This window comes from Microcaecilia unicolor, chromosome 5 (genome assembly GCF_901765095.1).
Source record: "Microcaecilia unicolor chromosome 5, aMicUni1.1, whole genome shotgun sequence".
Lineage (NCBI taxonomy): Eukaryota > Metazoa > Chordata > Amphibia > Gymnophiona > Siphonopidae > Microcaecilia > Microcaecilia unicolor.
This window is the reverse complement of record NC_044035.1, coordinates 212,834,228-212,850,536: the sequence shown is the minus strand read 5'-3', so window position 1 is coordinate 212,850,536 and position 16,309 is coordinate 212,834,228. Positions and strand designations below refer to the sequence as shown.

The window sequence follows — 16,309 nt, the reverse complement described above, 5'->3', positions numbered from 1 at the left end:
AAAGCAAAAGAACCAACAAGCGTACAACATCAACAAAATGAAAAGAAAGGTAATAAAAAAACCCACACAAACCAAAAAATGACAACTAACAAAAGTCTACATAACACCGAATGTAAAAGACCCATACCAAAAAATTCAAATAGGTTACGGCAATGCCAGATCCCTAGTAAACAAAACAAAAATAATAACAGACTGGATCACGTCAGAGAAACTAGATCTACTCTTCATCACTGAAACCTGGATCCATGATCAGAAGGACCCTATCATCTTAAATCTATGTCCTCCAGGATATAAAATCACCCATTGGACCAGAAAAGAAAAGAGAGGAGGGTGTATAGCGCTTATATACCGATCTCATCTCACGATTGAAAACACTGCGGAATCTATAACAACCCACCTCGAAATAGCCTCAATTAGAATCCAACACAATACTCTGCTCGATCACCTAAATTCTGTCCTATTCTACAAACCACCATGTAATTGGAACGATAGCCAGGCGGACTTTATGGACTTCGTCTCAAATATATGTGTATCCAATTCCAACACATTAGTATTAGAAGACATCAACCTTCACCTTGAAGACCTAAACTCTACCAATGCACGAGAATGCAAGGACTTCCTTCATCTATGTGATCTTACATTACCACATATACAAACAACCCACACGAAGGGTCATACACTTGACCTCATCTCATACAAAATGTCCGCTGATCAGAACCTAACCATAATACAAACTAGATGGACAGAAACACCATGGTCTGACCATTACAAACTAAACCTATCCCAAAATGGCGAAAAAAGGGTTCTTTCCATACAAGAGAACATACAACACACACCACGGGAGGCCAAATAGACCCGGATATTTTCTGGCAACAGATATACAACAATGATTGGACAGCAAAAACGGAATCCATATACTACCTCTCAGAATGGGACAAAAGATGCAAACACGTACTAGATGAAATAGCACCCTTACAAACAAGAACTTCACGTAGACACAACTCAATACCGTGGTTCAACGAAGAACTGAAAAAACTAAAAACACAATCTAGGAAACTAGAACGCGCATGGAAAAAACAAAACAAAAAATGAACACACACTCAACGCATGGAAACAATTACAAAGGAAATACAAATATGCAATAAGACAGACCAAAAGGTCATACTACAAAACTAAAATTGGGCCAGACTACAAAAACACGAAGAAACTATACAACCTTGTGAGCAAATTTCTAAGCACAACACTGATCACCACAACCAACACTGACATCCCATCCGCAGACAACCTCGCTAAATATTTCAATGAAAAAATCATAAATCTACGCAAAACCTTACCTCAGAATAACATGGACATAGAAAACTTCATTGACGGTCTAGACCCAACCCCTGGTGAACATCCTGCTGACTGAATATGGTCAAATTTCAATCTCCTTAGCACTGACACAGTTACTCAGGCGATAAAAATAAATACTCCAACAGCCACTGTCAACTGGACACTTGCCCTAGCTACCTAATACAATCTGCCCCCCATCGCTTCATAACAGATCTCACATCCCACTTAAACTTCATGCTTCAGCAGGGTATCTACCCTAAAGAAAAAGGCAACATCCTGCTCACTCCAATTCCAAAAGACACCAAGGAAAAAAACAAACGACATTACCAACTACCGTCCAGTAGCAACTATCCCATTAGTAGTCAAACTAATGGAAGAACTGGTGACCAAACAACTCAATGACTACATAAACAAATTTGCTATATTACATGAGTCACAATCAGGATTTCGACCCCTACACAGCACGGAAACAGTACTACTCACTCTACTAACCAAATTCAAGCAGGAAATAGCACTAGGCAAGCACATTCTCCTCCTCCAATTTCACATGTCAAGCGCATTTGACATGGAGTGGAGGAGTGGCCTAGTGGCTAGGGTGGTGGACTTTGGTCCTGGGGAACTGAGGAACTGAGTTCGATTCCCACTTCAGGCACAGGCAGCTCCTTGTGACTCTGGGCAAGTCACTTAACCCTCCATTGCCCCATGTAAGCTGCATTGAGCCTGCCATGAGTGGGAAAGCGCAGGGTACAAATGTAACAAAAATAAAAATAAATAAATAAAAATGGTTAACCATAACATACTGCTAAGACTCTTAGACTACTTCGGAATCAATGGTGGCACTCTCAACTGGATCAAAGGTTTTCTAACCACAAGATCATATCAAGTGAAATAAAAAACATATCGGCACCGTGGAAACCAGGCTGCGGAGTATTTTAATCTCATGATGACTCCACTAGCCAAGACCTTATCCACCCAAGGCCTTAACCCATTTATTTACGCTGACGACGTAACATTATACATCCCCTACAAACATGATCTGGCAGAAATTACCAATGAAATCAAGCTCAGCTTAAACATCATGAACTCATGGGCAAATGCATTCCAACTAAAATTCAACACAGAAAAAACAGACTGTCTAATCATCTCATCGCAATACAATACATACAAACCCACTAACATCGACACCCCAGGATACACCCTCCCAATCTCAGACAGCCTGAAAATTCTCGGAGTAACAATCGACCGTAACCTATCACTAGAGACCCAAGTGAAATCCACTATAAAGAAAATGTTTTTCTCAATGTGGAAACTCAAACGCGTGAAACTATTCTTCCCAAGGGAAATATTTCATAACCTGATACAGTCAATGGTACTAAGCCACGCAGACTACTGTAATGGAATCTATGCAGAATGCAAAGACCAAATCATAAAGAAACTTCAGACTGCCAAAACACAGCAGCCAGGTTTATATTTGGAAAAACGTGTTTTGACAGCACCAAACCACTCCGAGAAAAACTGCATTGGTTACCAATCAAAGAACGCATCACTTTCAAAATCTACATGACTGTTCACAAAATTATCTACGGTGAGGCACCGGGATACATGACAGACCTCATAGACTTGCCAACTAGAAACACCACAAAATCTGCACGATCATACCTAAATCTCCACTACCCGAGCAACAAAGGACAAAGCATACCCCACCGACCCAACATAAAATAACTGGACATCTGCGACACAATGAAACCAAAGACCATAATGGACATTACATGACTCTTCCTCCCCTCTCCCTAAGTTCCCCCCAACTGTACCTACCATATATGTACCTCATTCTATCACAATATCGCTTTGAATTAATCCAAACCATGTATTTGTGCAGACCGGAATCGGCTAACGCCGTTTACGGTAATACGTAAGCGACATTGAGCCCACAAAATGGTGGGAAAATGTGGGATACAAATGCTACAAATAATAATAATACCAGCTGCAACAATTTTTTATGCTGTTTTAGTGATTTTCAATTTTATTTCATGATATATATCTACATATGGGAAGCTTTTAAATAAATAAAAAATCTGTCAAATAAAAAAATCCACATAAGCATTTGCTATTATTGTTATATAGAAATTTCTTTATTGTCATCATAAGCAAAAAGGCATATAGCGCAGCACTGAAATCCACAATACAGCACTGCAAATAACAAAGCAAGCTGTGGAGCACTGACAAATACATTTTGAATATAACCCTCCCCCTTCACAGACCCCTCAAAAACTCCTAAGCCCCCCCAACTCCCCTTACATACCATCCTTCCCCGATCCCCTCGCCTTCTCCACTCAACCGAAACTGCGCTTACTAAAGTCTCCAATGACCTATTACTGGCTAAATCCAGAGGTCAATATTCCATCCTCATTCTTCTTGATCTTTCCGCTGCTTTTGACACTGTCGATCACAGCATACTTCTCGATACCCTGTCCTCACTTGGATTCCAGGGCTCTGTCCTTTCCTGGTTCTCTTCCTACCTCTCCCTCCGCACCTTTAGTGTTCACTCTGGTAGATCCTCTTCTACTTCTATTCCTCTGCCTGTCGGCGTACCTCAGGGTTCTGTTCTTGGTCCCCTCCTCTTTTCTATCTACACTTCTTCCCTTGGTTCATTAATCTCATCCCATGGCTTTTCCTACCATCTCTATGCTGATGATTCCCAAATCTACCTTTCTACCCCTGATATCTCACCTTGCATCCAAACCAAAGTTTCAGCGTGCTTGTCTGACATTGCTGCCTGGATGTCTCAACGCCACCTGAAATTAAATATGACCAAAACCGAGCTTCTCATTTTCCCCCCCAAACCCACCTCCCCGCTCCCCCCGTTTTCTATTTCTGTTGATGGCTCTCTCATTCTCCCTGTCTCCTCAGCTCGAAACCTTGGGGTCATCTTTGACTCTTCTCTCTCCTTCTCTGCTCATATCCAGCAGACCGCCAAGACCTGTCGTTTCTTTCTTTACAACATCCATAAAATCCGCCCCTTTCTTTCTGAGCACTCTACCAAAACCCTCATCCACACCCTTGTCACCTCTCGTCTAGACTACTGCAATCTGCTTCTTGCTGGCCTCCCACTTAGTCGCCTCTCCCCTCTCCAGTCGGTTCAAAACTCTGCTGCCCGTCTCATCTTCCGCCAGGGTCGCTTTACTCATACTACCCCTCTCCTCAAGACCCTTCACTGGCTCCCTATCCGTTTTCGCATCCTGTTCAAACTTCTTCTACTAACCTATAAATGTACTCACTCTGCTGCTCCCCAGTATCTCTCCACACTCGTCCTTCCCTACACCCCTTCCCGTGCACTCCGTTCCAAGGATAAATCCTTCTTATCTGTTCCCTTCTCCACTACTGCCAACTCCAGACTTCGCGCCTTCTGTCTCGCTGCACCCTACGCCTGGAATAAACTTCCTGAGCCCCTACGTCTTGCCCCATCCTTGGCCACCTTTAAATCTAGACTGAAAGCCCACCTCTTTAACACTGCTTTTGACTCGTAACCACTTGTAACCACTCGCCTCCACCTACCCTCCTCTCTTCCTTCCCGTTCACATTAATTGATTTGATTTGCTTACTTTATTTATTTTTTGTCTATTAGATTGTAAGCTCTTTGAGCAGGGACTGTCTTTCTTCTATGTTTGTGCAGCGCTACATATGCCTTGTAGCGCTATAGAAATGCTAAATAGTAGTAATAGTAGTAGAAAGGAAAGAATGCAAAACCTAGGAGGTTTAAGAAAACAATATAAACCTCATAAGTTTGCTACTGTTTTCAATAGCCATTGCTTTTGTTTTCATCTGACCAATATGGCGGCATGCTCCGCCACTGCCTTCTGCCCAGATAATGAACCAGATAGGCTCATGCCATCTTGTGTCATTAAACCTGCTTGGTATCCTGACTGCATTCCACCGAGGTGAGATTTCTCCTTTGTGCCAAATCATGCTGTCTGCTCTGTTGCTGACAAGGGAAGGGTCCAACAAAGGTAAAATATCAAGTTCATAGGGTCAGGGATTCAATGAATCCCCTGAAGGCCCTCACCACATGCCATTGTTTAAATGCAGTTTTTGAACTAGCCCAAGGTAGGCAGCTCCAGTCTTTAAGAACAGAGATGTTAAGTTACTGAGTTCCAGGCTGGAGATTTTTGGACATTTCTGGGTTTCTGACTACTCCATCCTGGTGCATTATGGGACTTGCAGCACTGATTTTAATAGGCAGGATCAGGCACTACAAACCCCACACTGCTTTGGGATGTAAGTTTAAAACAAGGACTGGCAAAAAAATCTCTAGCCTGGAAGTGGGTAACTTGGCATCTCTGTGAGATTCACAGAAAGGCCTATTTTTCAGCTTATTCACATTGAATGCTTATCATATTTAATTATATGTACTTGATCTAGAACTGTACTGAATAGCATATTTTACTATTCAGCTGAATACGAATAATGAAAAAATTATTTGGCCAAATACGAGTACCGAATACGAATAATGGGCATTGAGCTTTAACATAATAAATAATTAAAAAAGCAATGTGAAATCAGAGATCAAGTGTAAAATTTATTTCAGTAGGATTTAGCATAGTAGAAGCCCAGATTATTTGTATTTGAATTTAAATCAATATTCGGCTGAATATGAATAATATATTTGGGTCTCTATTCAGGGCCGAATCAAATCATAGTAACATAGTAACATAGTAGATGACGGCACAAAAAGACCTGCACGGTCCATCCAGTCTGCCCAACAAGATAACTCATATGTGCTACTTTTTGTGTATACCTTACTTTGATTTGTACCTGTGCTCTTCAGGGCACAGACCGTATAAGTCTGCCCAGCACTATCCCCTCCTCCCAACCACCAACCCCGCCTCCCAACCACCGGCTCTGGCACAGACCGTATAAGTCTGCCCAGCACTATCCCCGCCTCCCAACCACCAGCCCCGCCTCCCAACCACCGGCTCTGGCACAGACCGTATAAGTCTGCCCAGCACTATCCCCGCCTCCCAACCACCAGCCCCGCCTCCCACCACCGGCTCTGGCACAGACCGTATAAGTCTGCCCCGCCTTCCGATCTCGACTAAGCTCCTGAGGATCCATTCCTTCTGCACAGGATTCCTTTATGCTTATCCCACACATGTTTGAATTCCGTTACCGTTTTCATTTCCACCACCTCCCGCGGGAGGGCATTCCAAGCATCCACTACTCTCTCCGTGAAAAAATACTTCCTAACATTTTTCTTGAGTCTGCCCCCCTTCAATCTCATTTCATGTCCTCTCCTTCTACCATCTTCTCATCTCCGGAAAAGGTTCGTTTGCGGAGATGGGAAGGTGGTAGAACAAAAGGACATGAAATGAGAATATGAAATCAAATATGGATATTGGGTACAGCCCTAACTTGATCTAAGGATACAGTTTATTTGTATATTTTGGTTACCCTGAAAACATATACTGGAATTGCATGCCTCTGACATGGCTAAATACATTAAATTAACTAAACAGAAATGCACCATACAACACTTGAATAAAGCACTAACAGATTGATGTTCAAAATATCTAGGTGCTTTACTTAAGGAGGAAGGCATCTAGATTTTGGAAACTCAGAAAATTCACTGACTACCTACACCTAAAAATTGGGCAAGACCAAGGGAGGGATCAGGTTGAGGGAATAAAATTAGGAGATCAAGACTGATTTCCAGTGGTGGATGCTTAACTTGAGCCCCAAAAGTTATAGAATTGAATAATAAACCTGAATTTAGGTACCTATAGATAAGGGTCTATTTTCTCCTCATTTTAAGCACCTACATTTTGAAATCATGGGTGCCTAAGTTCAGTGAAAATGGGTTACTAACTTAGATGCCTACATCTAATATTGGCCTCTGTATATCCTCAAAAGAGGAAATCAATTCCAATTTGTTCCCTCTGATTGTGATTCAGAATTTGCTTCCAAGATCAGTACACATAGTTGCAGTGAGAGTGCACCAATTTGTGAAGGGCCATGCATGGACTTGGAGCAGCATACAGTTCAAACTCCTCTTATTGGTGCCCAGTTGGTGTCCTGGCATGTGAGGGGGACCAGTGCACTACGAATCCTGGCCCCTCCCACGACCCAATGCCTTGGATTTGTTTGTTTTTGAGCTGGGCGCCTTCGGTTTCCATTATCACTAAAAAACGATACCGCCCAGCTCAAATCCGCACAAATCCGATGCATTTGGCTGGCACAAACCGTATTATCGGAAAAAAGATGGCGCCCCTTCACGTACCCGTTCTCTGAGATAGATGCCCATGGAGATGGGCGTTCGCGTTCGATTATGCCCCTCCATGTCTCTAATGTGGAAAATAATATCCAATGTATTTGTATTTATTTTAGCACTATGCGACTTAGGGAATATTTCAGCCAGCCCAACTGTTTTGACTATGTTAAGGACCTCTTTAAGCCTTTACTGACATATATCTTTCTCTGTTCTTTCAGGATAAGCTTGCTGGCTGTGCAGCAAGTTCTAGAGGAATTAGCTTTGGAAAAGGTAGGCAAATTGTATTTAGAGAATAATGGTGCATCCTTGCTGATAAGAAGGTATGAAACACTGAATAGATTCCTGGAGAATGGTATAGATTAGGATAACAGAAAATAGGTAGATCATCTGAGATGATAGAAAAGGTAGATGGATTTTTAGTGAGGATACTGATTTTTGAAATAGTAGTGAATTATGTAAAGATTTAACCCTCTCTCTTTCTGTTCCTAGATCTGTAAAGAGATAGAGACCCCATCCCTCCTTGCTCTAAAAGATTGGCCAGGTCTGCGAGGCAGATGGAGATACATAATTCCAGAATGTGATGATGAAGCACAGGTGCTGATACATCTGTTATATGTTATAGCAGGATTTGAATAATGAGCTGCCTCCTCAGTAGGGGGCTCTGAGAATGTAGTTTTCAAGCTAATATATATACCTTCTCAGAGGGACTTCTTGATCATTACACGTTTCCCCATGATTCTCCAAACTTTTCTGTAAAGTGCCTTGAAAGTTTCTGAGAGGTCAGTATTCAGCAGGACAGCCATTACATAAAGAAGTTAACCACATAAATCATTTTGAATATTGATGCCAGAAAAGAAAAGATCCCTGATGTTGATGTTATAATCAATTTGGGGACCAGTGCCCTGACTAGAATCAGAAATGGTGAAGTACATAAGGCATTGCAGAATTTAGGAGACAGCCTTCTCCAGTTACCAAAGTCCATAGCATTGTCAGAAGTATTATATGTTCATACACGGACAGTTGTTTAAGCTAGAGGAGGTGGTGGTGCATGAAAGCTGATGGATTAGGACCTTCACTCCTGATTAGCAAAAGAAGATCATTCAGAAAAATTTAAAATTAATGAGCTCATTAGTCCACTCTTCAGCACCAAGAGTAGATATGGAGAGCAGGCTTGAAGCTGTAATTAGTATAAGCCAAAAAGAAATAACTGGAAAGTTATGAGCACAAATGCTCATAGATTCTAGGCAATAAAATTCCTGATCTGCAAGCCCTACTGTTGGTGGGTGGGTGTGGATATTGTTACTGCCATGGAGATGAATGGGATACAGCCATATGGAGTTACAAAGAAGGATAGAGTTGGTAGAAAAGATGTGGGGTATCCCAAGATGCATCCCATCTGACCCCATAATTTGTCTATTTTCTGTTTTGCTAGTTTTGCATAAACACTTTCTTTCATAAAAGGTCATTTCTACACTTACCAACAATTACCAGTCCTTTTCCAGTGAACATTGCACAGGAGTAATTGTTTAATCTTTCTGATTTTAATTCATAACAGTATTGATGCCACTGGTCTGTAATTAGTGAGTTCACTGATCTTTCTGGTGGCATTTTTAGGGATTGGAGTGAGTATGATGTTGCCCTTGTCAGAAGGGAAATGGCCTTTTGAGAACATGTATTCTATATGTTCAGTTAAGCGTTTGATGAACCAATCTGGTGGGTTTTCCATCATGTAGTTTGGGCAACTGTCTAGTAGACAATTGGCATGTGCATATTTTGTCAATAGTGCTTTAACTGAGTTGGTTGTTGGTATCTTAAAGGAGGACCAGGTTCTGTCTGCCTTGATGTGGTTCTATGAGTGTTGTTTGTGTTGCAGCCAGGTTTGATCTTATTTTTATTATTTTTTCTTCAAAATATTGTGCAAGCTTATCTGCTGTTGGTGATTTTTCGTTTGACATTAGCAGAGCTTGTGTGTTCAGTACGTTTTTCATTCATATATTTTTTTGTGTTTATTTCTTCTGAGTGCACATATGTGCTATAGTATTCCGCTTTGGCTCTTTTTATGGTGTGTTTGTACTTGCTTAGGGCTTTCCTCCATGTGGATTTGTTCATGTCTGATTTGTTTTTGGACCATTTTCTTTCCAGTTTCCTGCACAGTTTTTTCATCTCTAATAGTTTCTCATTGAACCAGGGGCACGGTTGTTGTTTCCTCTTAGTTTTCATTTTGAGTGGTGTTATTTTGTTTAGTGTGCTTCCACTTATTTCATCCCATTTTCTCATGAAGTGAATGTTAGTGGGTATTATGTTTGTTTGATCATTCATCGCTGTTGACCAGAAGCTATGGTTGTCCACTTTTTTTCTGGTTATCTGTTTTTGCTGTTTTATTTCCATTGAAGTACGAAGGTGAGTTTGTTATGGTCTGACCATGGCACCTCTGCCCATTTATGATTCTCTATTATATAGTTGTTATTGGCTAAGAGTTTCTAAGCTAGTATGTCTAATTGGTGACCTTTTACATGAGATGAGGTGGTTGCCATTTTGAAGTTCCATTGGTTATTATTAGAAGCCTGGTGTTGGCGTTATGTTGCTTGACTAGGTGTAGATTGATATCCCCTAGTAGAAGGAAATTTGAGAAGTTTGTGCATATGTTTGATATGAAGTCCATGAAGTCATCTTGGGCATTGGACCATCTTCCAGGCAGGTGGTAGAAAAGTATCAGACTCATTTTCAAAAGAGATAGATGTCCAAAAAGTGACATAGGTCAGCATTTGGACGTTTATCTCACAGAAACGTCCAAATCAGTATTATCGAAACCTCTTTTTGGACGTCTTTCTCTGAAGTCCGTCAGAAGGACGTCCAAATCTCAAGGTGGCGTACCAGAGGTATGTTTAAGGCGGGACTTGGGCGTTCCTAAGACTTGGACGTCTTTCAGCCATAATGGAACAAAACAAAAACGTCCAGGACTAAAACTTAGACGTTTTGAGCTAGACCTGTTTTTATTATGAATAAGGCACAAAATGTTGCCCTAAATGACCAGATGAACACTGGAGGGAATCAGGGATGACCTCCCCTTACTCCCCCAGTGGTCACTAACCCCCTCCCACCCCCAAAAAGTGTGTTGAAGAACATTACTTGCCAGCCTCCATGCCAGCCTCAGATGTCATACTCAGGTCCATTACAGCAGCATTCAGGTCCCTGGAGTACTTTAGTAGTAGGTGCAGTGCACTTCAGACAGGTGGACCGACCTAGGCCCATACCCCCACTACCTGTTCACTTATGGAGGAAACTGTGAGCCCTCCAAAACTCACCAGAAACCCATTGTACCCACATATAGGTGCCCCCTTCACCCGTAAGGGCTATGGTAGTGGTGTACAGTTGGGGGTAGTGAGTTTTTTGGGGGGGCTCAGCACACAAGGTAATGGAGCAATGGTGAGATGTGTACCTGGGAGCATTTTGTGAAGTCCACTGCAGTGCCCCCTAGGGTGCCCTATTGCTGTCCTGGGATGTCAGGGAAACCAGTCTACTAAAAATAATGGCTCCTACCAATGGTTTGATTTTTAGACGTTTTACACTTGGATGTTTTTGGGGTTTTTTTCGAAAATGGCCGAAAAACAAAGACGTCCAAATCACAAAACATCCAAAAATCACAGGACATCCATAGTATTTTTGAACACAAAAGATAGACGTCCATCTTTTTCAAAAATGGCCTTCTTTCCTGTTCAGAATTTGGACGTCTTTGTAAATCGTCCAAATTCTGATTTAGACGTTTCTTTCGAAAATGCCCTTCTATATCACATAACTGATCATTTAATATTGAGTCTGTGATTTTGCATGCCATGATTTCAATCGCAGGGGATATATGTTCAGCTATGGTTTCTACTGTAAAGAAGGATTTGTATATTAAGGTGACCCCACCTTCTTTCTTACTAGTTCTGTTGGTGAGTGCTCTTTTATATCTCAGCGGGCATAGGTCAAGCAGTACTGGATCATATCGCATTTTCAGTCACGTTTCTGTTATGAATAATATACCTAATTGCTCATTTTCAATCCAGTCTCTAATTGTGGTTGATTTGTTAACCTCACATTTATGTAACCTTTAGGAATGTGTACATATGTATCAATGTTGATGTTGGTGTACTTAACAGACTGTAAATGCCTGTGAGTTCTTTCTTTTTTGATGTTGTGGCCATTGTGATTGTTATTTGTGCTTATCTTTTTGGTATTGGTTAGGGTGTTGATCTCTGGTTTGTTTTGGGTTTTTATAGTTTGGTCCTTCCAATTGGAGAGGTCCTGCTGTAATAAGTATGGGGATTTTGTTCTATTCGTTAATTGAGGCGGCTTGTAACCCCGTTATCCATAGAGGGGCAAAATGGAAAGATCGTCCAAGTACGAATTAGGGCGTTCTTACGATAACGTCCAAAAATAGACCTGTATAATGGAAAAATAGTGTGGGCGTTTTTCGATAATCGATTATCCCTGTAAGAAAACAATCAAATGACGAGCGCATAAGCGTGACTAAATTGGGCGCCCTAAGATGGTCGATTATTGCAGGTGCAAACGACCAAATCACGTGGTGTGTAAAATAATGTACATAGGTGTATCGCAAGTACAGTACATGTTGTTCAGGCCATCCAGGTACGGAAATATATGACGAACGCATATATGTGTCAACTACAGACATATCATGCTGCTCCACCCATACATTCATCATATGTGCCCATCTGAATGTGCGGATCTGCATGCACTGTACACCTACTGAACATGCAGTAAATGTATATTGTGTATATGTGAAAAGGGTCGGGTGGGGTGCGTCATACTCATCTATAGAAGCCACGTTTCACACTCCTGCAGGCATGTGCACGTCAAAGACGTCTATGCTTACGAGGGCGTCCACGTGCTGATAGGGGCCATATATGGAATGGTCATCGATATATGGAGCTGTGCGTGAAACGACGTCCCTCACGCAAGGTCGTCTATATAAGGCACTTCTTTTCCAACACGTGGAAAAATGGCACAACGAAGGGAACCCAACTTCGGGCAGGAGGAGAGCCTGATGCTGGTGCGGCTGTGTGTAAGGCACCGGCACAGGCTCTTCATTCAGCACCATCACCTGCCCCCCAGGCTGCAGGCCATGCGAGCCTGGTCCCGCATCCGGGAAAGGTTAGAGAGGTAAGGTTATGGCCCAACCCCCCTCCCCTCCTGTACCTACACATATAACAGCTCCGTCATCAATGTTACCAGCAGTAACTGGAGTGTCCATGCAAGGATCATGAGTAATATAGGAACATGCACAATCACTAATAATCTGTATGTTATTGAAACGACCACCATTCCCACATCCCTACAAGAATGTATTTCGTTAGGTTAGGTATGTGACATTTGCTATTAGTGTTATGTGACAATTTCGTTAGTTATGTGAAGGCCACATTTTCCAACCCCTCTTTGGAGCCTCCGAATAGTGGAAGCATGAGACCAATGAAACCTATACCATACTTTATAACATGGTCATGATAACACATATAAAGTAGTTTAACAAGCAGTCATTATAATGTATACAAACGGTACTGTCTGGCCTCATGCCCACCTCTCTGGCATCATCTGCATAGGAACCAACTCGGTGGCTGCTGTGGGTGCTTCACCACCCCACCCCCAATATCAAATATGTATGGAGGGAGGGGTCATCTCCACTGGGGGTTCCACCCCCCAAAATGGAAAAAAGGTGGCTCCTATGATTCACTACCAATGGAGGTGCCCCCCCCCCCCCAACACTGTAGACCCTCTCTCTCTGGTATGTGAATAGCAAATGAATGTGTGCAGAGGACAAAAAGGACCAACACCCCTGACCCCTGCTCTCCAAACTTATATCTTACAGACGCTTTGGAGTCCACCGGGACCTCGAGTCCCTGCGGAGGCGGTTCCGCAGGGTGAGGCGGGAGAGGCCCGACGTCATCCGGGCGGTGCGAAGGCACCTCAGGGCTCGCCGTAAGTATTCAAAAACAGGACACCTGTATACAGATTACTACATACATTTCATGAATAAAGCAAATGTGTTGTACAATATCACTTCCCATGTGCCTAATAGCCACCTAGTAATACCATATCTGTCCCAGATCAAGGATGCAGGTTGCAGGGGTTCTCCCATGAGCGTGCTTGCAACGTCCGACCATCCCCCCGAGATGAATGAGATGATATGCCACACTTTACTATTCCCCTTATTGTGGTGGCTGATTACTGTGTCCTGGTACAGCTGCCTGAGGCCCTACTTTTACTGCATGTTATGGCCTAAATCACATAAAAGAATTGTGCTCAACACCCTTCCCACTGCCCCCCCCCCCCCCCAATAACTCCTACAACAACTGCCCATCAACCCCTCGTTGCATCTCACAATGCAAACATGCTGGTCAGCAATGAATTTGGTATGGCAACATGTCCTGCGTGGTGTGTGTCAGAGGAGGGTCCAGGGTTCTGTTTCATGTCATCTGATGCAGCTCATTCCCCATGGGCATAGGCTACGCCTTACCACACCCTGCCCCATCCCCTGCCTCACGCCACCCAGCTACTGCACTATGCAAGCCATGGTGTATGCACTGATCTCAATCACACTCCTTTTACATACACAGGGCTCCACCAGCAGGAAGCTGAGCGGGAGGATGAGGAGGGCCACCACCTCCAGGAGGAGGAGGAGGAGGAGCAGGAGCAGGAGGAGCAGGAGGAGGAGGAGCAGGAGAAGGGGAACCAGGAGGAGGAGGAGGAGGAGGAGGAGCAGCAGCCAGGTCAGGAGGCGGCCCACCAGGAGGACTCGGAGGACTCGGAGGAGGGAGTCCTCATCATAGATGAGGAGGACATTCATGAGGACCCCTCCCCACCTGCAGCGCCATCGCCTGGCCCACCTCCATCCCCTGGGCCAGCTTCCGTGTCCCCTGGCCCACCTCCATCCCCTGGGCCAGCTTCCGTGTCCCCTGGCCCACCTCCATCCCCTGGGCCATCTTCTTCCGTGTCCCCTGGCCCACCTCCAGCCTTTGGGCCTGCCACTGTGGTGCGCCTCCTGCAGCAGCTGGTAGATGGCCAGCAGCAACTTATAGTTGGCCAGCAGCAACTTCTAGTTGGCCAGCACCAGCTGCTGCAGGAGGTGACAGCCCTACGGCAGGGCAATGAGCAGCTCCAGGGCCCACTAAGGGTACTGCTGGGGCTGCTCATTGCCCTGCTACAGAGGGCCTTACTAAGAGGGCGTGGCCGCCCTTAATTTAAATAGGGGGGGCCTGTTGGGGTTGTGCGTGTGGGGGGAGGGAATTGTTGGGGTTGTGTGTGTGGGGGGAGGGAGGGAAATGTTGGGGTTGTGTGTGTGGGGGGAGGGAATTGTTGGGGTTGTGTGTGTGGGGGGAGGGAAATGTTGGGGTTGTGTGTGTGGGGGGAGGGAAATGTTGGGGTTGTGTGTGTGGGGGGAGGGAAATGTTGGGGGTTCTGTGGGGGGTGGGGGAGGGAATTGTTGGGGTGTGTGGGGAGTTGTGGGGGGGAGGAGGGCATTGTTGGGGCTTATTTTGTAGGGGTGGGGGTGGGGGGGAAATAAATGTTTCTGTTATAATATAACTATCAGGGTGTGTGTGTGTGTTTGTCTCCCTTGTGCATTACATATCACCAAATGGTGCTGTTGAGTTGAGAGGAAGGAGGCAGCAATATGCATAGCATTAAATGTGCTGTGTGAATGAGAAGGTGATGTATGTCTGAGAATGTTGGCCAGACAGAACGCCACCTGTTCATTCCAACCTGCATGGCCATATGTGCAGGGGGGTTGGGCCAGGGAGGCTGGATGGATATTTGTGTTCATGAATAAAAATGGCCAGCCAGCATCTCTCTCTCCCTTCCTCCCTCCCCTCCACCATACTGACCCACAATACAGAGTGCCATCAATAAGAGATTAATAGTGTACCAGGTGTGATCTGCCAGGTACACACTTCCACATAACTCCAGGTACCACATACACAGTGTTTGCTGTCTGATGGACACATATCCGTACCCACAAGCCACATTGGTGGGGGGGGGGGGGGGGCCCAAGAAGGACCTACAAACAGCTGGCTCATATTTTCACATTGAATACATCAGCTATGGTATATAATGCTGAGGAGCAAAAGGGAAACAATGGGAAACCCAATAGATGGATGGTTACTTCATCACAGTTGCAATGTAATACTTGTGTTAGGGAAGGGCACAAAAAAATGGTGCTCATTATTTGCAGCTGTGATGACACTTTCTCCAGTAGTCGATCAAGGTGTGTTACATTCAAGTATTCTGGGTTTGTGTCAAACTTTGTCTCTGAAGTGACTTGCCTTAGGTGGGATTTGAACCAGCAACCTTATGATTATAAGGCTGGTGCTCTAACCACTAGGCCACAGCAGCCACCAGGTTTTAGCCACCACCAGTTACTTTGGGTTGGTACCTGTACACACACCCCTCTCCCTCACCACCACGTCATAGGCCTCAGTGGCACTACCTGTAGCCACCTTTTGTCCAGGCTACCGATTAAAAACAATGTAATGTGCATGTTCCCTACCCTACTACCTATGGAGCAATTTAGGAAGGTGTTCCATAATGTGCTATACACATCCATTGCATTAATCATTCTCCCCTCCCCCGCCTATGGACCTTGAGAATGGGTGGCCACTTCATAAATGGGGACTGGGGTACACCACATAAACAAGGAAGATGGAAGCTACCGGG

General features: G+C 44.0%; 1 protein-coding gene across 2 annotated transcripts in view; it reads left to right on the top strand.

Annotated features, from left to right (window-relative positions):
* Positions 1-16,309, top strand: part of LOC115470518 (endonuclease/exonuclease/phosphatase family domain-containing protein 1-like) — a 156,989-nt gene that overhangs the window by 58,790 nt on the left and 81,890 nt on the right. For both annotated transcript variants that reach the window (XM_030203750.1, XM_030203749.1), the window contains exons 3-4: positions 7,816-7,867; positions 8,087-8,191. In XM_030203750.1, the coding sequence (XP_030059610.1) occupies positions 7,816-7,867; positions 8,087-8,191 (157 nt within the window). The remainder of the gene's footprint in view (positions 1-7,815; positions 7,868-8,086; positions 8,192-16,309) is intronic.